Here is a 26,195-nt window from a genome sequence, read left to right on the forward strand (position 1 = left end):
AGAAAGAGAAAGAGAAAGAGAAAGAGAAAGAGAAAGAGAAAGAGAAAGAGAAAGAGAAAGAGAAAGAGAAAGAGAAAGAGAAAGAGAAAGAGAAAGAAGGGTTATCGTTCACAGCTGAACAAGGAGACAGGGTTAGTATATAAACAAGAGCCACATTGTATGGTATGCAGCTACATCAAAAGACTAGGCTCAGCTAATTTCACCAGCAGCAGTCCTCTAGGGGAGCATCCTTCAGCATTCCTTAGGGGGTAGAGAAAGCTATGTTGGACATTTTCTGCACATACTATCAACAGCCACACAGGGGCCCGGAGGGAAGGCTTAGCCATTTCTCTCTGAGCCTCACTCTGGGGAGATGGTAAGCTCCTCCATTTCCTCCACTGGTCTGAGGCCCCAGATACATGTTGCCAGCACATACTCACTTAGGAACTCATTCAGTGGGTCTCCTTCCTCTGGTCCCTACTCTCGACACAGACCTCATCAAAGTTCAGTCGTAAAGTATTCTTTGGAAATGTTATTCTGAGCCTCTTTTGGAAAGATCCTAGAATAACTCAGTGTTTCCCCAACTTAATGAACTCATATCACCCCCAACATCTTCCCCAGAAAGAAAGGCCTGATACTCGCTGCCATGAAAAACAAGCTAGTGCACTGGAATTTATTATTAACAAATACATACCTGTTCTACCTAATACGTTAGGGTTTTGTTTTTATTTTGTTGTTGTTGTTTGGTTTTTCAAGACAGGGTTCCTCTGTAGCTTTGACCTGTCCTGGAACTAGATCTTGTTTCTAGACCAGGATAGCCTCTAACTCACAGAGATCCACCTGCCTCTGCCTCCTGATTGCTGAAATTAAAGGCGTGCACCACCACTACCCGGATAGTTATTTTTTTAACCAATTTAAGGATGAAAGTTAGCAGAAAACAGCTCACCCGAAGGCATGTTATTACATGACCTTAAGAATGTAATAGAGCCGATATTTCAGATATATGCTTTCCTAGATGTAGACAGTTATGACAGAGTATGGATAGAAAAAGTGCAGAATGATTACATCTTCAATGATATATATATATCTTCAATGATATATATATATATACCTCAAAGTGTATTTTAGTTGGTATCTTGACTTCTATTAGTGAGGCAAGTCACTCACCCCCACCACACAGTTTCATGCTTTGGGATAGTCTGATTTTTTTTTGTTTTTTGCTTTTTTTTTTTTTCTAGAGAGAGAGAGAAATCGCATCATTTCTGCTGGAGGAGCCTGGGTTCTATGCTAAGACACTTTTATTTCTGTTGCAAGTCATCTTACCCTTTCTATCAGTGATCTTCACAGATAGTGACGTTCTATAACCCTCACAGAGAAAAAAAAAAAAAACACGACTGTGTTTAGGAAAAGCTGCCACAGGGGAAGATGAGCCAAAGGTTCACACCTCATCATTGTAGTTATTTTATTTGAACCCAGAAATCCATCTCTGACTTCTGGATCTTTGCTGTGAATCATGGCACACAGATGCAAGGAAAATGAGGTCCTCGTGGTATTCCCCAAGACAGAGGCTTCAGTCTATAACAGCGCGCTAGTCGCCTATCTAGGAAACCATTCAGAATACTTAGCTGCCGATAATTTGAGAACTGATGATCAGCCCAACTTTCATAATAAATCAAGTCCCTTTGACTACACCTCTGAAGAATTGGTGAGAATATAATGTCAGGAGAAGATGCTATAAGGTTGGTTATTTCAGAAACAGGACTGATAAGTGGAACAAAATATATGTGCTAATCTTGGTTAAAATAAACAGATGGAGCCATGCTGGGATAAGGTGGGGCAGTGGGACATGTAGATACTGGTGAGAATTAAGAAAAGAAAAGAGAGTGACATGGGAGGGGGTAGGAAGGGTAAAAAGGGGGAGTGATGTAATTATATTTTAATTTTTTAAATTTTTGACAATAAAAAAGAAAAGAAAATCAGGGGCTATGTTTCACCCATGTCTGTGATTGTACTTCATTTCTCTGCCCTCATTCTTATGCATGAGGAGGGCATTAATTACAATGTATTACTTAATTACTTTCCCTTAGCACACTGAATTGGAATCTACAAATATTTTAGGGATATTTTTATTAAATATAATAGCTCCCATAGATATTTAGAGTCTAAGAATCTGTTTAAAAAATAGTGGCTAGGGAGCTGGCTCAGTGGGCAAGAGGGCTTGCTTTGCAAACATGAGGACCTGAGTTCAAATCCCAGGCACCAGTGTGAAAAACTGGGCACCACTGCTTGCATCTGCAAACCCAATGTTGAGGAGTAGAGAGAGGTAAACCCAAGGAGATCACTAACCAGATAGCCTGGGTGGGAGCCCCAGTCCTGGAGGAGTTAAGAGTAACAGGGGAAGCCACTTCATGCCTTCCCGTGACCTTTTCCTGCTCTTTCACCCATGTGCCCGTGTGTATGAACCACGCACAACAACCACATACACACAATTTTTGAAAAAAAAATTAAAATTTAATTACATCACTTCCTTCCCTTTCTTTCCTCTGACCCCTCCCATTGCCCTATCCCTGATTTAAAAAAAAAAAAACTGATAAACTTTTCTTCTCTGACTATTGTTTCAAATACTCATATGTATGAATATATATAAATCTATAAATAAAACTTTCTGAATCCATTTAGTGTTGCTTCTGTATATATGATTTCAGGGCTCCTCAATTGGTATTGAATACTAATTAAGCCCCCTCTCCTGTTTTTCCCCTGAGGAAAACAAATTCTTCCTTTCTGAGCAGTCATTAGTTAACCTTAGTTCTTTTATTAGGGAAGGACTCTGTGATATTTCCCCGTTCCACGATGGCGTGTCTACTGGTATTATCACTGTTCAGGTCTTATTTAGGCCACCATACTGTTGCGGTATTATGGGTGTAACTTACCTATCATTTCCAGGAGGCGTAGTCTCACAGCATACACCCTGCCTTCAGGCTCTCACAGTCTTTCTGGCCCTTCTTCCATGCTGCTCCTTGAGCCTTCAATGCGGGAGTAGTGTTGTACATGTATCTGTTGGGACTGGGCTCCCCTAAATCAGATGGTTTTTGCAGTATAACTCATTGTGGTTTTCCATGATGGCCTCTAATGCAAATAAAAGCTTCTTTGACATGGGGTGAGAGCTGTACTTATATATAAGTATATATTAGGTATAAGGATGGATTTTAGGAATTATACTGACTATTACAGTTTTGGTAGTAGGTTCTTTTCTAAGACCACAGATGATTGGCTAGGTAAAACCAGGCATGATTTCCCTCCTGTTGAGTGCACCGTAAGATCAATTAAGCATCTGTTGCCTATTGACAATATATGTGTCATTATTGCGCCATTAGGAATATCTTAACATCATGTCATTGTTGGAGTTCAGAGTTATCACAGCCATCTAGACCTAGAGATAGCTTCTTTCCCTCAGCACCTGACATAGCACCTTCTGGTACTATGAAATCCAGACCATGGGAGAAGGCTTTCAGGTTAAAACCACCTTAAATATTCTGTGTTCTATTAATTGTTTAACAAACTTCTTTTATAAAGTAGTTAAAATTTACTTTTGATCTTTTCAAATCATAGGTAATGTCCAACTGCAGCATCTTGGTCACCAAGCCTGTTCCTGTAATATTTAATAACCGTTATTCTTCTAAAGTTATACAACCTGATCAAAGTTTTTCAAGTTAAGAACATCTTTTGCAATAGTGTCCATATCACCCATAAAGATACACAGTTACACACAAATTTTACACAGATAAAATCAATATGTGTTTTATTTAGGGGTTTTTAGTGTTGTATTGTGGTTTTTATTCCATCCTTGATCACTACTATCCCCTCTCTCCACACCAAAAATTTATTCACCCAAGTATATAATCTTTCACAATTTTCTCACTTCTGCAATAAATATGCTAGTATTCTCATATATATATATAATTTACTTACACACACCATCACACACTTAACTACATAATTTAACATTATACTTGATATTTCTCATGTTACACCTTTTAAAATTGCATCCAAATCCTATTTACAAAATGAAATAATGTAACATTCCTACAGTAATTCATTTTTATGTACCCTAATTCTATAGGACATTGTAATTTATGATTTTATAACATAACACTGAACTATTCTGTCACTAATGTGATTCCATTTTCATTCCTAATTTTATGCCACTCTGGGTAATAATAAAGCAAATATACCTACCTATATCTTCTCCTGATGGTTTTATCCTGACGAGTAGATTTTCAGATGAGAGATTTCTGTGAGCAATTTTAAGTTTTACTAGATACTGATTGACAATTCCCATTTCTAAGAAGGATGCTAATACTCACCTGCTTTTTCTTCGTTAGCAATGGGTGTAATGTTTTGTTTTTATATCTCCCAGTTCAGCAGATATATTTATGGTCACTTCAGTGACATCTCTCTGACTAAATATACTATATATATATATATATATATATATATATATATCTGAGTAACTTCTTTTTGAATTGTCTATTTCAACTATTTTGCTTTATTTTATAAGAATGCTACATATATTACATATGCCATGGTTTTATCTGTCACAGACTATAAATTATTCATAATATATTTTCAACACATTCATTTCACTTACTGGATGTTTTTGACACAATTTTTTTGCTGCTGTTTTAAATGGGGTCTGATTTACCAACATTTCTGATGTAGTTAAAAGATCATTCCTTGTTTTTAAAAAGTCCCATTAGATCTTTGTCTTTGTTTCATCTTTTTTCTTGAATTTTCCTATGTGATTAGAAAGAAATGCCACCAATTGTATAAAATCTGTTTTCTAGTCTGATTGCATATGTTTGTTTTTAAATTAAGGTAAGCTTCATACCATAAGATTACAGATTCAAGTAATTTAAGAATAACTAAGTTTTATACTACAATTGTACCCAACATCCCAGGCAGATTCAATATTTGCAGTTTTCTCTCTCTTAAAACCAATTATCTGTCAGAGTGGAACCACTTTTCCACTTTTGTCATCTTCCATCAACAGTGCCAGTCTGTGAAATTCAAATCAATGAAGCAGCATGTCCTCTTTCTGTTCTTATTCATATTTCCTGTACTTGGCCTGCACTCTGACCTTCCTAGCCATCATAACCTAGCACTGCCCTTTCATCCTTCCTCTTCTTAACAGAATAACTATACCCACACTTACTGCTGGAAGGGGAAAAACAGCTGATGGATGTTTCCTATTTTCGAATCTGTCATGGTTTTTATTTTTCCTTTCTTTTGATGGATAGATATGGATGTGAGGAGGATAGGCATGGTGTCTTAGTTGAGGTTTCTATTACTGCAATAAAACACCATGATCAAAAAGCAAGTTGGTAGCCAGGGAAGGTATTTGACTTACACTCCAGCATTGCTGTTCGTCACTGAAGAAGTCAGGACAGAAACTTAAACAGGGCAGGATCCTGAAGGTGGGAGCTGATGAAAAGAACATAGAAGGATGTTATTTCCTGGTTTTTGTTGGTTTGGTTTTTGTTTTGTTTTGTTTTGTTTTTAAGAACTCAAGACCAACAGCCCAAGGATGGTACCATCCACCATGGGCTTGACCCTCCCCTGTTGATTACCAAATGAGAAAATGCCCTACAGCTGGATCTCATTGAAGCATTTCCTTAACTGAGGCTCCTTCTACTGATAACTAGCTTGTGTCTAGTTGACATACAAAGCCTACCCAGTACAGGTGGCATATCACATTGTACCTCCCCCGGGTATTTTGAAAATGGTCAACACAGTAGGAGTAAAAACGTACCAAAAGAAGGCAAAAGAATCAGAGGCAGTCACCGTTCCAACAATTAGGAGTTCCACAAGAAGACCTAACTACCATAACATATACACAGAGGGACTAGGTCCCGGATTGTATTGGTTCAGTCTCTGTGAGACCCTATGAGTCCAGGTTAGTTGATTCTGAGAGTTTTCTTGTGATCCTTGACCCCTCTAACTCCAATATCTTTCCTTCCCTGGTTCTGTAGGATTCCCCAAGCTCTGCCTAATGTTTGACTGCGGGTCGCTCCATCTGTTTCCATCATTTGCTGGATGAAGCCTCTCTGATGACAATTATGTTAGACTCCGGTCTACTAGTATAGCACAATATCATCAGGAATCATTTCATTCCCTCTTTTTTTACCCAATGATTTTGACTCTATCCTTGGTCTCTTGGCTATCCAGCCTCTAGTTTCTGACCCTCCAGGGAATGTCAGACCTGTGTTCCCTCTCATGGCATGGGTCTCAAGTTGAGCCAGTCATTGGTTGGCCACTCTCATAAGTGCGCCCCCTTTACCCCAGTATATCTTGCAGACTAGACAAATTGTAGGTCGAAGGTTTTGTGGCTAGGTTGGTGTCCCAATCCCTACACTGTAATCCTTGCCTGGTTACAGAAGCTGTCTGCTTCAGACTCCAATTGCCTCATTATTAGGAGTCTTAGCTACTCTCACCCTTGGAGATTCTTAGGAGTTTCCATTGTACTAGGTTTCTACCATGTCCCCAAAATGCACCCCATTCCAGGTGTGTCTCCCAGTTCTCTCTCCCTCCATCTTTCCACAGCCTGATCCCTCCAGTTCCCATTCTGATTGCAGTTTTGAAATGGCTCATTATTATTAAACTTTCCAAAATATTTGTCTTACTGTGTAGTTTAAGAAAGAGGGAATAGCCCTCCTTTTTCTAAGTGCCATGGATTTTTTTTGTATTATATTACTGAATTATGTAGTTTGACCAACTTGTGAAGCTGAAAAAAAGTCAACCACTGGAACACAGGCAATGGCCTTGCTTAGTCGGAGCAGAAATGTGCAGAGATCTGACATCAGGGTTCCAGATAACAGCCAGGACATTTTATGGGAAGGGAATCTGAGCTATGAAGACAGTACATTTTGGTTTAAAGCTTCTACTACTTTATAATAAGTTGAACAATTGTCAGTATGGGTTTTTACTTTTCCTGCAAAGCAATGGATTATATTTTTATCTATCTTAGTATTTTGAGGAATATATCACCCCTCTCGTACAAGATGAAGAGAGCATCTACTTGGGATCTTGATCCTTTATTATCTACAAAACCAATTTCTGAAAATGAATGGAAAAGACATTTGTCTTCTCATACTGCTAGCAACTTTAGGAGTCCAACTTGAAAGACAGTTAAATAAAAATAGGTGAATTCCGGACTAAGTTACAAGTCCCAGTGCTCCCACAAATAGAGTTCTCTAATTTGTTGTGTCTCATCTTTTTTTGTTTGTAAAATGAGACTACTGCAACTCTGTTGCTTCACATATTGAGGAAATTTGGTTCTGAAATATAGCATATGAGAAATCTTTCCAGGATCATAAAACTTGATTCAAACTCAAGATAGCGTTTTAGATGCAATGTGATACTTTATATCATTGAACCTGTCCGACTGCATTTCCCTTTTCCCTACTCTGTGAGCAAGTTCAGGTCATCCACAATCAATCAGTTCAGAAACAACTAGCTGAAGTGCAGCTAGAAGAAGAAGCTACAGTTAGGTTCTTTTCATCCCTTCCCCTACTATCTCCCTCAGATAACTATGCAAGGATTAAAAGGGGGAGACTCAGAATCTAATCCTGAGGCTGCAGGTCCTTCTTGTAGCCTCTAAAAATCTGAATAGTTTTTAGAGATTTTTTGAGATCGCACTGCAGATCCTGAGACACTCCTTATAAGCCAAGTTTTTACTGATCTAACAAAAAGGACTCTAGAGCCTGGATGATGAAGAAAAGCAGTGATTCGCTTCTGCCCACACATCTCTGTTAACCCTGTCTTCATTGAGTCATGTTGAAGTTTAAGTGTTCCTCTAAAAGGAAGTCATAGCAATGCTGCTAGTTGGGAAGGAGGAGGATGCAGGAAAAGGATGCTCTTTATTTATTTTATTTTTTTTTTGAGGCATCATTGGTGGAGCCAAAACTGCTTCAGGACTTCCTACTTTTTTAGCCATGTCCAAGTATAATAAGGTTTTGTATCTTGAGTAAATACAAACCATGTGCTAAATGTGGACAGGTTACATGAAAAACATTAATGTATTATTTCAGTGTTTATAAATATTTCCACATTCCTGAATTCACAATTCTCTAATTTCCTCAATGGTCTGGCAAGGCCTGACAGTCTTATATATTAAAATAGTTTCTTATTTCTAACAGCCACATGGAGGTAGAATAAAAAAATGTAGATGTCAAAGCAATGTGAGCTTCACACGGGGGTAATTAATGTGTATATGTGTTACTAAACCTACTTAAGGGTTTACTATTATAATCAGTGGTTAAAATGTAGTAATCACCATGTAGCCACCAAGGAAACATAGAATGAATTTGTTTCCTATTTCTTGGTGCCTAACGATAGAAATGACACAATATGGAATGATCTAGAGATTACAAAATGCATTATGTTAAGACATTAGCTTCCACAAAGAACATAATGTAAGGTTCATGAGTTCACAGGTGCTAAAGATTTATCAAGAAGCTGAATGCCCACATAAAAATAGCAATTCTGCCAGAGTCAGGAGATGCTCTCAAATGGTAAAGCTGTACTCCAGGGCAGAGACTTAAGATTTAGCATATTACTTGCATAATGTGTTTGATAATCATGCTGGAGGTTCATAGGGAGTGCTAATTTGTGTTTTGATTAATCCTAATTTGTCAAGATTTAAGTATATTTAATGACCCAAAGAATTTCCCTAGGACATTTCCTAATGACAGTTAACTCAGCCACCGAAGTTGTCCACATGATTAATCTGCTATTTAGGGAACCATTTGCCACAGTCAGGCTGCCTAAATGTGCTCTCTATTCGGCCTGCCTTGGGGAATGCTCCCTTCTGCAGCACCACTAGCAGAAATAAGTGAAAAGCCCCTGGTTAGAACACAGATCAACCTCCGTACTACAGGAGACGAGATAACGATATGAGCTAGGAATAGATTTGGTTTCTTTCAAAAAGTGAGTTTAGGGGTTCAAAACATAAAGAAGGCTGGGAAGTGTTTGGGTAAGAAACTTACGTATTGGCACTCTTTAAACAGAATTTGGAAAATGTACTCATCATGAGACAGTCTCAGATGGAGACAGAAAGCAGCAAATATTCAATCTTAAGCCTCAAATCTAAGGAAAGAGCAACAGTTTACTGCCAATACACTATGCCTTAACTTAGAAATATTCTTTTATCAGGTAAAATTTTATTAAGGAAATATATATATATATATATCCTATTGTCATGAAAAATGATATAATAATGACATGTCCAAACTCTTTTTGCTGAGGGATTAGGAATGTCTTATCACTCACTGCCGCTAACGAAAACCTATTGCCCTAGTTCGGGTTACATTGCTACGTTGAAATACCAGGACCAAAAGCAAACTGAAGAGAAAGGAGTTTATTTGGCCTATGATTCCAAATCACTGCTCATTACTGAATGAAGGTCTGGACAGGAACTCAAACAGAGCAGGAACCTGAAGGCAGGAGCAAACGTAGAGGCCATGGAGAGGTGCTGCTTACTGCCTTGCTCCTTAAGACTTGCTCAGCCTGCTTTCCTATTGAAACTGGGACCACCAGCCCAGAATTGGTGCCACACACAATGATCTGGGCTCTCCCACATCAGTTACTAATTAAGAAAATGCCCTCTAGGCCTGCATATAGCCTGATCTTATTGAGGTATTTTTCTCAATTGAGGGTACCTCCTCTCTGGTGACTCTACTTTGTGTCAAGGTGATATAAAACTATTCAGGACACCAATGATACAGTTTTTTAATTTTATTGTCATTGGAATTGATCAAACTTCTTTTTCCTTGGTGACCCAATACACAGCACAAATGTTTTATTGTCATTGCTTTGAAAACTTGCATAGAAGGATTTACTAATTTAAAATTGTCTATCATTTTGACTAGCATTTATATCAATCAATAGACCTGCATCAATATCAGCATGTACTCAACTGTCATGCTATACTGCTTGTATGATTTAAGTACAAATAGCAAGAATGTATTGTCATGACATTACAAGTGTGTTAGCAGACACACCTGTTAGGGAACTCTACCATGAGGTCGGATGCTTCTGAATTCACTACTGATCACAGTTCATAGATATTTGTTAGATAATATTGTTGTCCACCCTTTGTTTTATGTGGCTTTTAAAAATGACTTTAACAATGCTGAAGTGTTATTAGTAGGTTTTCCCTGTCCAACTGTCTTTACATTGGGGCCCACAAACAGTAAACTACAAAACTTTTATAACTATCGCAGCAAGTATTTCAGACTGAAATGAGAAAAGACTTAAACAAGTTATCATTTCATTATAATACAGATTTTTGTTCACATAAATCCAAGCAAAGAGAAGGCAAAACACAAATGGCTTTGCATCACACATAGTAAATGTGTGTGATTCCTTTCAACATAGAGAAGAGTTTTCTGGAACTTCATCAAGTCTTAAAAATATACCATGCAGAAGTAGAGTTAGAAAAAATGAGATTAGGACTTTAACTCACCTCAAATTAACTGCTACTTGAGGTTCCATGAATGCCCACTATTATTTATAGCAAATGTCTGACTTCAACATGAGGACTGTGTAACCAATTCTGATTAGACCTGTAAGAATTGTGTTTAATCTGTCACGAAGACTTAGTACATTTTCAAAACATGCTATATTCATTATGATTCTTTTGAATCTGGTGCTATTTAAGTATTTAAATGAGTAAGTATGTGAATGAATGCATGCTTAAAAGATGAGAACTGTCTTTCTAAGGTGCAGGCCACAAGGCTGACAGTGGTGGACGCTTCTTGCTTTTTAAAATTGAATTCACTCAGTAAAACAATAGCTCCAGATGCATAGCAGACAGTGACGTGTACCTTTGCAGCACCACAACTCGGCCAAGAATGCAGGGTACTGGGGTTATGGCTGTAACTGTCTTCAAGCAAGCTTACATCCTGATTTGTAGTTAGCTTTTTTACATTCCAACTTTCTTCATCTATATCTGCAAGGCCTGCTAAGATGTCAGAGTTCAGTGGTAAATGAAAATATTCTACTTCAGGAAATTTAACAGAGGAAATAAACACAGGAAAAAAGTACAATAATAGGTAGGAAAAGAAGAAGGCAACCCAGATGGAAATAGTGAACATGGTGTCTTGAATAAACACCTACTTTAAACTATCTCTTATTTACCATTTTAGAAAAAAATGTACTTTTTAATGTTCCAAATTGTTAACTCTCCATTAAAAAAAAAAAAAAAACAATTCTTTCCCAAAGTTAATCACAAATTCTAAAGCCACTGACCTACTTGGGAATCCAAACAATGGGCTACTCTGAGATCCAACAAGCAAATTTCCACGTCTTATTCAGTTTCCCTTGGGCAACTGATCAAATTAAGATAGTTAAGAAAGTCAGGGAAGGGTTACGATCACAAATGTGTATGGGTAACTTTTCTGTGATGTCTATATAATCACCACCTGTGAAAACAGAGCTCTATGGCATCTCAAGCTGAATGCGGTCCTTGTCAGCGGACTCCAGTCTAGCAGAATGAAGACTGAAAGTAGACCATTTAGACCAGAAACTTTCCCAAGTGACCTTCACATTCTGTGAGGAGTTCCAAGAAGACTTGGATTCTAAAATATAGTTGTATTTTATTAACTGCCTATTTTCAGGATAAATTTAAGGCAAGTTCCAGTGAAAGCTTATGTCCACATGAGCCAGAACACTTCAGAAGACATAGGAAATAAGATTATAGAGAAATGTTGGAGGATGGGATCTACAAACTAATGATGCCTAGAATGCAAAGCCTTAAACTCTGCTCAGTTAACAGAGGAAAAAAAAATACTAGTTAAAGAGAACATGTCTGTTATTTGGGTGGGGGGGGCAGATATGAACTCAGTTTTTTTGTTTGTTTTTTTCAAAAATCCAAAAAATATAAAAAAAATCCAAAAATATATTGAAAAATTGACTATCAACTTTATGCTTCACAAACATCAGTATACAACATGTGAAGCAAATGTTATTTATTCAATTTTGAAAAATAAGGTACCAAGTCACAGAGAAGATAAATAACCCCCAAACTTAGAATCGGCAAGTAAAAGGTCAAGAATGTCAGTCCGTTTGCATTCAACTGTGTAGTTCACTGACAAATTCAAAAGATGGAAATGCCATCGCTCACTCATCTCTGTCTTCCAACTCAAACCATGCCAACACACACATGACCAGACACACAGAAACACAATGGGTTGACGATAGTCAGGGGTAGTTCAAAGAATCTTCCAGAAGCTCATGCCAGTTGTCCAGGATGAGTACCTTCCTCCATTTGTGTGAAGTACAAGATATTTTGTCAACTATATTTAAAAGGAAAGGTCTAGCTTTTGTTTGGTGTAGTGTTCTATCCATCTATATCCTAGCAGGGTCATTTAAGATTTAGACTGGGATTCCAAAAGTGGCTTTCAAAGACACATGGAGAAGCCAGTGAACACTTGTGTTTTTCTCCTATAGACTCTCCAATGAAAATGATTTTTCATTCAGAAACCAGTGGTTCAAACTAAGGTCATCCGCAGCTTGACACAACTTGCCAAAGAATTCAAAACAATGATTTCCATTGTAGGTGATGGAAAAGGGTGGTCATGCATTGGTTATCTGAAGAAACCTTAACTTATGTAAGGCACCATAAGAGTAAGATGAAACCCCTAGGCTTCAGAGACAGGACTAGGCAATATGAGGCAGGTTATATTAGAGAGGTCTTTAGTCCAAGCAGAACACTGGGAGGGGTCTGCTCAGGTTGATGGAAGCTGAAGTTATAGGTAAGAAGAGTTAGAGGATGCATGCCCAGAAACTCCTACAAGAGGAAGGCTTGAATTCTACTGGACCCAAAAACTTTCAGGCTGAAAGTGTTGGCAGCGTAGAGCTGAGTAAGCAGAATTGGATAGCTGGCACACTATTTATCAGTAACAAAACTAATTCGGTACTGTGAAGATTCTAATCTTAAAAAAAAAAAACGTGGATGGGTGAAGTGACTTGCACAAGAGTCTAATTGTGGCAAATTTTATAAAAATTTTTAATTTCATAGATTTTCTTCCAAAATACACTTTACTCTCCGTTGATCATTAAAACAATAACAAAAACGTGGCTGCTGTGCATCACAGGTGTTAAAGATCTTTTCATGGTATGCCGTAGTCAATTCAGCAGCAACATCGCATGGTAGCTTCATAGAAGTCGGATCACTCGAGTTGTTTTATATTTCAGACACTGACAATTATAGCTTGACTCAAATATAATTCAATACAAAGTTTCTTTCTGGACTAAATACACTTGAATTGTCTTATTGCCAATTTATGATGATTTTGGTTATATTAAATTATATGCTAGAGTTGAACCAATAAAAATCAGAGAAAGAAAAGTCTCTAAATGCATTATTACCCTGTAAATTGTTCTGCTCAATGGGTCAATCTACCCTAAAGTATCCTGTTCATAATTGCGGGGAAAGTCAGTATAAAAACTAAAGTCTGCATGTGATGCCCCAGAGAATAAGATGGAAAGAGTTAAAGAAGAGTGCCCCGGCCCATTACATATGGATAACTGTGCAAAAAATAGCATGTTATTCCATTCAAACTAAGGGACATTTACCAGAAATTATTGTTTGGTCTGTGCCTTACGTTTTAAATTAACCAATGAGTTTTCAAAAGTAGCACCATTTCTATTACTAAAAAATTAAACTTTACTTTCAAAGTACATCAACTGCTCTCCTTTCTTTTATCTTCAGTGTTTCTCCAAACATTTAGTATAAAAATGTGTATAGAGCTGGGCGGTGTTGGCACACGCCTTTAACCCCAACATTCAGGAGACAAAATCAGGTGGATCTCTGTGAGTTCGAGTCCAGCCTGGTCTATAAGAGCTAGTACCGGGACAGGCTCCAAAGCTACAGAGAAACCCTGTCTCGAAAAAAAAAGTCTATAGAAATATGATTATTCCAAATACAGTTGATTAACATTTCATCGGTTATGATATATGCAAATAGCAAAGCTGCATCAGATTAGATGTACACCAGTGGTGACAATTTAAATTGATTTAATATTCTTTCAAAAAGTTTCTCATCTTTCGAGTTGTATTGACTTTACCAATGTCCTTTTGATTGTTGCATTAATCTATGCACAATATGATACTGCATAACCTAAGGCAGGCAAGAAGTAATGTGAAATGTGTAGGCATAACATTTTAATGATACAGCACTTGGGTTGAATCGAATGTCTGCAGTTAATCCACAGAACAATACGGAGCGAAAACTTCTGACATGTTTAGCAGACCAAATATTCATTAAGGGAAGCAAACTAGCTGCATTCTAAAATCTCCCTCGTAAGAATTACTGCATCTTCAGATCTGTGAGCAAGAACTAGACTTAATTTCAAGCTGAAGTGCCTGGTGTTCTGGTAGTATCAAACTCTTTATTTTTTCATTTCAGGTCTTAAAGGGATTCCCAGAATGTTTACAAGCTGACATTTGCCTGCATCTGAACCAGACTTTGCTGCAAAACTGCAAAGCCTTTCGAGGAGCAAGTAAAGGCTGCCTTAGAGCTTTGGCAATGAAGTTCAAAACCACCCACGCGCCTCCAGGAGACACCCTGGTTCACTGTGGGGATGTCCTAACTGCACTGTACTTCTTATCCAGAGGCTCCATAGAAATCCTCAAGGATGACATAGTGGTAGCTATTCTCGGTGAGTATTTTAGCCAGGACCAATGACATCTTCAGCTGTGAGTGGTTGCAAACATTAGTTTGGAATGACAGACTAACAGACCGATCGGTTGTTAAGGACGACAACACCAATCATTTCAGAGCTTTGTTTCAATTCATTGCATATCAAATTAACCTTGCAAAAATGTATTTTTAATGTCTCAATTTTTGTGTAATATGCAAACATTCTCGTGATTCTCATCAACTGTTGGCAGCTACTTAGACATTTGAAGCTAAATATATAAAAACAGTTGACATTTTCCTTTTCATGTGAGATCTTGGCTTCATGGTTGATTCTTTAGCATCTTAATATGAATTACTCAGTGTTGTAGACATACTAATTAGCAAGTGCCTACAGTAATATGAGCTAAGTTTATAATTTCATGAATTTCATTTACCTGCTATTTATTAAACCCTTAGAAAAGAAATTGGGGTCCTGACTTAACAGAGTGAAGCGGTGCATTTAACATTAGGACTTGAGTTGATAGACTACAAAATGAGTAAAACATGGGTTTGAGTGTAAAGGAACATTCCTGTTTAGTTCGCTCTGTCTCTTTAAAAATGAGCCTGCTTGTATAAATTCATAGCATTTCTTTGGACTGTTAGGGTAATGGAGAGATGAACAGGAAAAGCCAACTCTATTCGCCTGCTTTCTGACCATATTGCTGCAGGATCAAAACTCCCTCTCCTCACAGTGTCTATGGAAATTCAGTTTTCTCATAGATTTAATACACTGTTCCATTAATAAGCAGTCAGACAGCCCTAGAGGCATAAGTGGGAGGTAGAATCTCACCCAGCACAGTCAAGGCCCCAGGTTCATCCCCCAGTGTCTGTCTATTAACTGTTCAATCTATCTTAGTTGAATGGTTTCTTTACACTCAGTTCTCAGTTCTCACATTTGATCATTATTAACTCACAGGTTTTATCTGTTTGTTGTGGGACAGACCCAAAGCATGGCTCATTAGATGCCCTACACAAACAAAGAAGTTTAAGTGATTCCCTTGGCATTTTGATAATTTCGTTATTATTGCGGTCAAAAAATCCACAGATGGAGAAGGTACACTACTTGGTTTCTAAACTAATAAAGAGTCATGGAATAAAAGCATCCTAATCACCTCAAGGCCACTTACCAAAAGAAAGTTTTCACTGGATTTGACATTGGCAACTTGCCTTGGTGTCTTACCAAGGAAAACGGAGGCTGATCTTTATGCCTGCCTGTCCTGGTGTCTGTGGGCAAAACAACTCGCTTCTGTGCTTAGACTGCTGTGAGTATAGGATGCTGTTCAGCGTCGTGGGGCTTCCTTCTTGCTCATCTATATTCACAGAAGATAATTAAAATATAAACCCCATGCAAATACAGTTCAGAGTCATAAAATAATTGTCTAAACAAAGCCATCCAATCTAAAGACATGCAAAAGCTTCTCCTTTGCTGTCCCAATTTCCATGTATGTTAGCATTTGAAAAATTATTGCTATTCATTATGGTTCTCAAAGTCAATAAGTATTTACTTAAACTATGCCTAATGACTTCTATCTAATTATTAGTATATGGTATTTGACTTTTCCTTATTAAATTCTCATTTAAAATAATGTCCCAGCACTTTTCACTTGTTGGAACTTTATTGTTTAAACATCCTTGATAGCTCCCTAAATTGGAAGACAGATGTGGTAATCCACCAGAAGCAAACATAAATGCATTCTTTATGCGTATCCTTAATCTGAAAAGAACCTTTAGAAATGTGAAGAAAGTGCTATTTTGCATTGCTACTAATGACTTTCAAAAGTGACTTCATCAATTAGTCTACCAATATTGACTAAAGGTATATACCATGTGAGTACCTTGATACTCAGAAACAGAAAAATGGCCATGAAATTTTGAGAACTATTGGGAGGTTTGATATCCTGGGCAGGTAAGGATATTGACTATGGTGTCAAAATGCATGGGTTTTTTAATCCTGGCTACTTTTCCTTCCTCCATTTCACCCAACTGAAAAATGGACCTTATGATATTCAGTTTACTTCTTTAATTTTGTTCAGTATTTATAGATTTTTATAATAATCACATCTTCACAAAATAATTTTTGAGTATCATATACATCCAAATGTGTAAGCATACATATATGCAATATACATAAACATTTGACATAAACATAGCACCTACATGGTCGTCAGAAAATATCGATTATTCTTACTCTTTTCATTGAATATAACTGAAAGTAGACAGCACAGGTTACACAGAATCCAATACGGAAATAATCCTAGTAATTGTAGAAGTACAATGGGAACAAATTTTCAGAGCTAAGCGCAAGTGACCGAAGCCCTGACTATGTCTGTGGGTGACATACATAGAAGTCATTGTTTAAACAAATGGACAAATACTTTAAAGGCAGATTCAAAACTGGTAACTTGAGGAAGCAAGGTGTGTTGATACCACTTGTCCATATCTGTGAGGGCTGAGGAATGATGGAGCTGTTCATTGGCAAAAGCTCTGGACATGATAGGGCTGAACAGAAAGAACAGAAATCCAGCTCACTTCAGCCTCTCATATTCCTGGACTGACACCATTGGAACACTTCTACCTGAAAGTATATTTAGAAAACCATATGGCGAAATCCACAGCTAGCACTCAGGAGTGGAACAAAACAGAAGCATCCTCTAGATCTTACATGCTTAACAAAAGAACCTAAGTAAAGAAATGAAGGAGATTATAACGTTACCCAAGACTTTTAAGAAGGACAAAGTTTCACTCAACAAACATTGCACAATCAGTCAAGACACGAATGTTGCTCCCCATGTTCCTGCAGGTATGGGATCTTACATTTGAAATCTTTCGTTCAATGATTAGGCAGTAGGTTGGTGTCCCTTTCTACTTTTATAAAGAAAACATTAAATCTCTTTCTCTTCCTCCTTTTCTTTCTTCTTCTTTTTTGGTTTATTTTAGGAAAAAATGATATCTTTGGAGAAATGGTTCATCTTTATGCCAAGCCTGGCAAGTCTAATGCAGACGTGAGAGCGCTCACGTACTGCGACCTGCATAAGATCCAGCGAGAAGACTTACTGGAGGTCTTGGATATGTATCCAGAGTTCTCAGACCACTTTCTGACGAATCTAGAACTGACTTTCAACCTGAGACACGAGAGTGCAAAGGTAGGGCCCCACTGCTGACCTTCCCATTTCTGAAATGTCATTCATAAATCTGCCAAGTGCTTCTGAAAACAACAAACAAAACACCAACAAAAATTTATCAGTATTAAATGCTGAGAGAAAGAGACCAGGTGAATGTTGAAATTAATAAATTATATGGCAAGAATTCAGTATTAAAAGATGGTGAATAATTTTTGAAAGGTCAATTAAGTTTGACCTTTTAGAAGTTCTTAGAGTCTTGGTTTACATTAGAGTTTTTGTAGGAAAATGAGTGGTTTTGAGTAATTTTTAAAATCCCCTAAAGGAGTTTATCTTGCATAGATAGGGAATGAAATATTATCTAATCTAGTATTCCTACCATATCAGTTGCTATTGATTTTCTGCAACGTTGAAAATATTAGACCTATCAAAGTTTAAATTAATACTAAACTCAACGTTCAAGTTAATGAAGTATGAATTAATTAACTCTTACAATAGAGTCAAAATCTAGGCTATGGAATGAATAAAATATTGTCTAATAGAAATAATATCTTATGTTTAATTCTGCACATTACCCAACCTTTAATGATTTTGAGAGTGTGGCTCTTACTGTGCTCCACTGTGAACTCTGATTTATAAACTAGTCTTGTCTTGTGGAAGGACAACTTACATCATAGCTCACAATTTGTTACTGGGTTAATTTGCCAAGTTTCAGGAAGTCCATTTATTTCTAAATGCCCTTTTATCATACATCAAACATTGAGCACTTGGTACTTGCCCAGTGTATTTATTTATGAGCTAATGTGTTCTATGGAAGAATTCCCTAGGTCAATATTTAGGCAAAAGATGTTAGACTTAAGTCTCCATGGAGTTGTAGTCATCTCCAGGCATTCTGAGAGGCTTAAGAAACAGCAGTTTCTAGGGTCACCGGGTGGCCATTCAGTGTTCTAATTCAGCTTACTGAGCTAACTTCTTTTCAAACAAACAAACAAAAAAAACTAAAACTTACAGTAAAAAGTCTCCAGTTCTTAAACATATGTTCTCAGAATAGTCTTACTGAATGTGACCTCAGTCAGAGAGCATCAACCTCATTCTGGTTTTACCTAAAATGCAACTATGAGCCTCAGGTGACCCCATTGTACTGAAATTCATATGGCAACCAGATGAACAATGCAACCAGAATTTCTGCTCTGATTTACAAGACTGATGGTGTACAGACAATCAAAGAGGAGAAGGAGGAGCTGAAGCAAGTCTAATAAAGGTCTTTTATCATAGTATCGATTGTCTTCAATCATATATTGATTGTAAAATTTAGCCTTATGTTCACTACTAAGTAATATATACATCCTAGTTACTGTTAATTGATTCATAAATTCTGCTAGCAATAATACAGATTCTTCTACTTGTCTAAATTGTTAATATTTTAAACGTTTATCGTATTATACAAAATACTCCCTTCTGTGGACTATTTTATTTCTAAATTCTAGTGCCAGATCCTAAAATTCCTAGCCCATAACTCCTACAAACCGTGGTTTCCCCAATCAAATTGCGAAGCTACTAGAATTATTCTATCAATCTGTTTTACAGCTCAGTGCTAACTTTCAAGAAAATTACTATAACTACTTGGCCAAAACATAATTCTTAAGATTTAAAGTGGTTGCTGCGAAGTGATATAGTAGAGTTTACCAGTAAGACATTATACTCAAGTAGCATAACCTTCTAGATCCCTCTTTGAGTTCCATTAACAAGGCTGATTTTCCACTGCAGTCCCAATCCATAAATGATTCTGAAGGGGACACCTGTAAACTACGAAGAAGAAGACTGTCCTTCGAAAGTGAAGGCGAGAAAGGTAATCATTCTTTCTATTTGTAAAGTTTAATCTCGAGCACACGGTGTCTAGCTCTTCTTGCTTAAATACTCATTATAGTTTTGTGATTTTCAAGGTTATATCTAATTCATGCTTTGATAGTGTCGGGAGAATCACTATGTTTCCAAACTAAAAACATTGGTTTTGTTCCGGGGTTGCTATGTCTGAATTACATCACTCAGCAAAGCCACTCCATGTCTTCAAAGACAGCCAACAGAGGAACTGGAAAAATTGATTGAAAACAAAATCAAGTTGATAATAGATAATAAATATACTCAGAGTTTGAAGCAGAGTGTTTTGGGAAGAGGAATTTTCATTTCAGGTCAGAAGTGTAATTCCTTCACCAGCAGGCACCACACATATCAATTATGTGGATGAAGGCACAAAATAGAACTCATCTTCATTAGGGAGTGAGGGGGAGCCACTCTCAGTCAGGAACAGAAACAAGTGCACTTCAGTAGGACCCCAGATACAGGTGTACATAAGTGTGCCTGGCAACGAGACCAAGATGTCACGAAAAACCTTGCACTTTGCCTCCTGCTGATCTCACCAGCATTCTAGCCTTTTCCTATTTGGCCTCACAGCAGCACCTGACCCTGAATCAATTCTTCCCATTGAATAGTCTTTGCTTGGTGTCGGTGACTCTCCACTCTTCCTATTTTTCTTCTAACTTCACAAATTCTCTGGAGATAACTTCGTATCATATTCTCATCTGGCTTGTTATTTCTTAGAGTTTCTTTTTGTTGTGTGTGTATTTGTATGTTTGGTATGCATACATGTTCACATGGTATTGGGGTGCATGTGCACATTTGTATACATGTGTATAGAGGCCATAAAACTACCTCAGATGTCTTTCCCTCTTCCTTTGAGATGGGATCTCACTGGCTTAGTTCTCACAACTAAGTTACACATGTTGGCCTGTGAACTTCCAGGATCTTCTGCCTTCGTGTTTTTTGTAATTCATGCACATCTCACAATCTCAAAGTTTTTATATAGGTTCTAGAGATTAAACCCATGGCTTCATGCTTGTAAGACAAGGACTTTATCAACTGAGCTCTCTCCACAGACTCCAAAGTTTCTTAAGATATCTTCCACCTCCTTTCCTTTTTATGTAATATCATCTTTCTCTGATTAATATCATCTATGCTTCTAATTTCATTCTGTCTTCATTTGGGAGGTGTGCATATTAATATCTTAAACCACAGGCCAGATGAGTTTCCATATTGTGACTCCAACTTTTTATTAAACTACTTAAGCTCTCAAAGGTATCCCCTAATGCTTCCTTGAAATTCCTGTCCCTCTCCACATCTATTGCTCTGCAAATATTCACACCCACACCATTCAAATCAGTTCCACAAACATGTAGGATTATAACTTCTCTCAAGCTATGAAGAAACTGTAATGTTGATTAGACTTTTCCACTGCTAATTCCACCATCTCTACTTTCAAACCTAGGTGTCCGTTGGTTCATTTATCTCTATTCCCACAGCCCCTCCACCCGATTGAGTCTAGATATTATCATCTGTCTCCTTAGAATACTAAACCAGCTTTTTAACTAACTCATTTTCCTTGTAAAATTTACTCTATTTTCATCTATTCTACACATTGGGACACGGATGACATTTTTTGCTGAATCCAATTACATGCATGTCACCTATATATTTAACTTCCTCTAAGGACTTCCTATTCTGTATACTCCTTTGTTATTACTAATTTTTAAGATTTATTTTGAGAATTTCAAAGATGATTACTATATTTACATTTTTTATTCCTCCCTCTTCCCACTCCAACTCTTCCAATGCCCCTACTCCTCAAATGTACGACTTCTTCTTCATTATTACTACATATAGACATAGATAAGATATAGATATAGATGAGAATGATAGATATAGATAGATAGATGAAACATAACACATATACATACATACATATATACATACATACACACACACAAACATACAAACATTGTAGAGAATCTATTGATTGACTCTATTTAGTATTGAAGACTGACTAAAAAAAATTGGGTAACCTATCAATGGCTCTTCCTTAAAGAAAACAGAGTCTCCTGTTCTGTGTATTGGTAATAGAATTGGCTTTTTTTTCTACTTCTTTGAGTCTTTTATCTCATACTATTTTAATTCCCCTTAATTATTCCCATGAACTCACCTTTGCCCTGAGGCTCATCTCCTCCAAGCCTTTATATCAGTTATAGTTATTTAAGACACTACTGCTCGGTGTTGTCTACCTGTGAATTGTGAACTTCATAAAAATGGTATATATTTGTTCCCTGTGACTCAGGGGCATGTACAGCCTTATCTATTGAAATTACATATGAACCGGCAGAATTGTACATTTCCGTAACCCAAGTACTCCAGAGGCAAGAGGATTGCAGTTTTCAAAACAGATGAAGCCACTGGAAGGAGGAGGAGGAAGAGAAGAAACACAAATGAAATGGCATTTGAGTAACCCTTTTCCAACTTCATTTTGTCTTCATATTTCAAGTTCTCTTTTTAACTCTGTTCCCTTGGAGATAACACCTGCTAGCTTCTTGCTATTTGTTTTTTAGTGAATTAAATTCTTCTCTCTTTTATGTACATTGTTTCTGTGTTCTTGCATATGTTATTCCTTGAGATAGATTTTCAGCCTTTTCCTAAAACATATGAACACCCATAGATCCAAGGAAACCTTCACATACAACCAGACCAGACTGTTTTTCATTCACTAAACTTGTGGTTTGTGATGTGTTTAACGAGCATTTTCTTGATCACTTTAAATGCACAGGAATTTTCTTATGAATCCCCACAGTGCATTTCTTTCGCGATATCGCCAAACCGTGCCCTGTGCTCGGGTTACTGGCATGATTGGTTTCTTTTTTATCTCTACAAAACTTTAGGTGCCTTCAAACAAAACACATCTGATAGATATTGGTTGTCTTGTACCAATAGTCGAATCAATCAACTACTTAATAAACTATTTAAACTTCATAAACTACTCACCAATAGGAAGTATTTTCTGCAATGGCCTTCTTTATTTTCTTGGTAGAGTTTTCTAAAAAGCACCCCTGATGTCAAACTGTTTTTCCATAGAGTTAATCTGACTCCCTCATCCTGGTGTTAATCTCTTGGTTTTATCTCACTGGGAATGGAGAACAGCCTGGCAATGTGTAGCCTGTGTACCATTGTTCTCCAAAGGGTTGAAGATTTATTAAATCCTCTTTCAATCTTGTTCAGTTTCCCCATTCTCAAGGCAAATAATCTCAAGTTTTTATCTTCTGATAAGGCTCTGAAATCGGGTCACAATTCACAAGGGATCATGTACCCAGACATTTCTATTGACGTTGAAAACATTCCGTTTAATCACAGCCTTAGTTTGTGAGATCTGTTTTATATAAAGTGCAGATAGCAGGAGATTTGCCCTCCTGTATCATTCTGAAGTTCCCTAGCACGCCAGTGTGTTACCATGAGTTCAACAATGTGAAAATACAATTAATTCCCATTATCCGGAGCTTCACAACCTTTTTTCAAAGCCTTTGGAATTCCAGGTTGCTGCTGGCAAGTACAAAATTCTGCTGAGAGTAATCTAGAACCTGTCACCCCAATCTAATACTCTTTAGGTGACCAGTCATCCCATATTTTGTCACATAAAATTGTCTTCTGGGGGGGGAGGTACATAAAACAGGTCAATGTACAGTAGTAGAGAATTTCCACAGGATTCTCTAATACTGATAAACCCAGGGCTGAATAAACTAGAAGGTTCACAGGGAATGTACCTATAATTACAGTGTTACCTTACTGCTCCTATGAGACAGATCCTTGAAGGTAGTATTCCAAGAGCATTGACGTCTTATGACATCAACTTACATAGACAACAGGGACAAGAAGAGTCTGGGCATCGGAGATGGGTAAACAGAGGTAGAATCCTGCCTGTTTGCCAAGTTCCTTCTCAACAAGATGCCCAGAGTTTTTGGGATTTAGCCCTTAGCATGTCTACCTCATGATGCACAAACAGCATATTTTAAAAAATGGCTAGGGCCTCTGCCAAGCTGAGTTAAACATAAGGAATTTGTTGATGTGGATAGTTTGTCTTCATGAGCTTCAGATTTCTTCTGAGAAAATGAACTCACTTCCCAACAGAAAGGAATTGTCACAGCAGATCTAAAGGTTGGGGTTAATTCCTTCTTTAACTTCTGGGAGACAGGCACCTAGGATCTCTCATGACTAGGGTCAATCAGCATAGGTAGAGATGTTAGAGCTCCCAAGATGGAAGTAGAATCTTCTTTTTTTATTTTATATTTTTTATTTTCTTAAAAAAAAGAAAACAACTATCTTTTTTCATTATACATACCAAACCAAGTTCCCACTCCTTCCCCACCTCCCGTTCCCTCCACTTAACCCTCCCACCCACACCCCCATCCACTCCACAGAAAGGGTAAGGTCCACGACCCTCCCTACTATATCTAGGCAGCTGAGCAAGGTATCCATCCAAAGAGAATAGGTTCCAAAAAGCCAGTACCAGCAGTAGGGATAAATCCTGGTGCCACTGCCAGTGGCCGTGCAGTCTGGCCCAGCCATGCAACTGTCACACACATTCAGAGGGACTAGGTTGGTCCTATGTTGGTTGTTTACTTCCCTGTCAGGCTGAAGAGGGTGAGCTCTCATTAGCTCAGGTAGACTGTTTCAGTGGTTGTCCCCATCATGGTCTTGACCTCTTTGCTAATATTCTCACTCCTCCCACTCTTCAACTAGAGTTTAGGAGCTCAGTCCAGTGCTCTGATGCAGGTCTCTGCCTCTGTTTCCATCTGTTGCTGGATAAAGGTTCTCCTGGTCCTCTTCTTGCTACATAAAACAAGAAGCAAAGTGATGCTTCAGTTATGTATTCTGTTGCCAAGGAAACTGCAGTGAGTGGGCAAAATAAACTAATGAATGAAACAATGAAAAATCACTTCCTCTTAAGTGGTCTACAAAGTTGGATTATGTTTACTCTCAAGTCTACTAAAGTGATAAATTGGGTCTTGGGAATAGTTCATTTAAAATATTATGTGCACACAATAAAATACATACAAAACTAGTACAGTAGCGTGATGAACGCAGAAAAAAGTATTGTGGATAGTAAACTATGAAATACATAGTTGTATTTTTTTATATATGTGTGTATGTGCACATAAGGTACCATTCCATACCCAAGCATTCACACATACATATGTGTATATATACCAACAAGACTTACATGATCAAATATTTAGAGTGTTCTGCTCAACTCCTTCTGTAGACAGCTTGTAAAAAAGTAGTTACTAATAGATGATTGGAGTACCGATGACTATTAGGTCAGTAATTGTAGCAATGTTGTAGATGTAAGTCAATCACTCATTCACTTATAAAACAATCATTGAGTATCTGTTGTGTGCTAAATGCTCTTAGGTACTTTACTTAAACCAGTTTTTATTTCTGTTTTATTTTGTTTTTTTTTTTTTTTTTAGTTTTAAAAAGTTTCTTTATACTTACAAGAAAAAAAGTCACTAGTTTTAACAGACAAACCAAATAATTCTGAATTACAGCTAATGTCCCTTTATCTCTGCTATCCCGTTTTTATTACTCCCTTTTTTACTGATTAGCAACAAAAATAAAGATTTCCACTGAATTCTGTAGAACTTGCTTTTCTGTCTTTGTAGCAAACGGTAAGCAAGGAAAAAAATGATAGTTTAGAAAGGGGGAACTCTTTAATTGGTTTTACTATTTAGAACCTGCTGGTGCTGTAAAAGCAGCAACCATCACATACCTACCGCACCTGCTGATACTGTGAATTTCCAGGAAAACAAACTGCTGGGGCATTTTTCACCTAAAGCACAGGTTGCCTTGAATCATTATCCAAGGAGGAGGGAACAGAAAGTATGAGCCTCTGGAAGACAGCTCAAGCTTGGCTGTCCCTGTCCAAGTTCACACTCAGAATCAGCAGATGTACCTACCTACCTTTGGCTTCTACTCGTCCTTCATGGACATGCTTTCTCTGTCCCCTTTCCAAAATGTTAAAAATCAAAGATACAGTAAATAATTAGCTTCAATGAAGTTTCACCTGAAAAATATGTGGAATCAGAAAGAAAATAAGCATGATTAGCCAAGTGGAAGTTCTCCTAGAATTCTAGACTTGTTGCTACAAGAAAAATACATATGCTGTCTTGATTTTGTAAACCTAATAATCAGCTCCCCGAGATCAGAGGACTCCCACAGCTGCTGGCAATCACAGCAAAGCTTGTTATCAATAACAGACTGCCAAAAATGAAAAACAGTCAATAAATATTTAAACAATACAAGAGAAAACGGTGTTAAAAGGCTTGCCTGTGACAGCTGACTGTAGGGAAATCATTAGAAAGATGCTGCTTATCACCTCCTTCCAGTGGGTGTACGTGGTCCCACACTGAACGTAGGGAACAGAGACTGACATTTTAGATTAAAAAATCAGTGTTCCTCCGAGCACTATCTAAGCTCCCTGAAAC

At 37.5% G+C, this 26,195-nt stretch overlaps 1 protein-coding gene across 2 annotated transcripts in view; it reads left to right on the forward strand.

Annotated features, from left to right (window-relative positions):
- The window catches only part of Kcnh7 (potassium voltage-gated channel subfamily H member 7), a 407,046-nt gene that overhangs the window by 360,432 nt on the left and 20,419 nt on the right, over positions 1 to 26,195 (forward strand). Inside the window, exons 10-12 of one of the 2 annotated variants that reach the window (XM_050123184.1) lie at positions 14,447 to 14,699; positions 17,657 to 17,862; positions 19,588 to 19,687. In XM_050123184.1, the coding sequence (XP_049979141.1) occupies positions 14,447 to 14,699; positions 17,657 to 17,862; positions 19,588 to 19,687 (559 nt within the window). The remainder of the gene's footprint in view (positions 1 to 14,446; positions 14,700 to 17,656; positions 17,863 to 19,587; positions 19,688 to 26,195) is intronic. The other variant, XM_050123194.1, reaches the window with a different exon arrangement.

The sequence above is a fragment of the Alexandromys fortis genome, unplaced genomic scaffold (genome assembly GCF_014885135.2).
Source record: "Alexandromys fortis isolate MF-2015 unplaced genomic scaffold, M_Fortis_MF-2015_v1.1 scaffold_8_9099976_23576923, whole genome shotgun sequence".
NCBI classification, from domain to species: domain Eukaryota; kingdom Metazoa; phylum Chordata; class Mammalia; order Rodentia; family Cricetidae; genus Alexandromys; species Alexandromys fortis.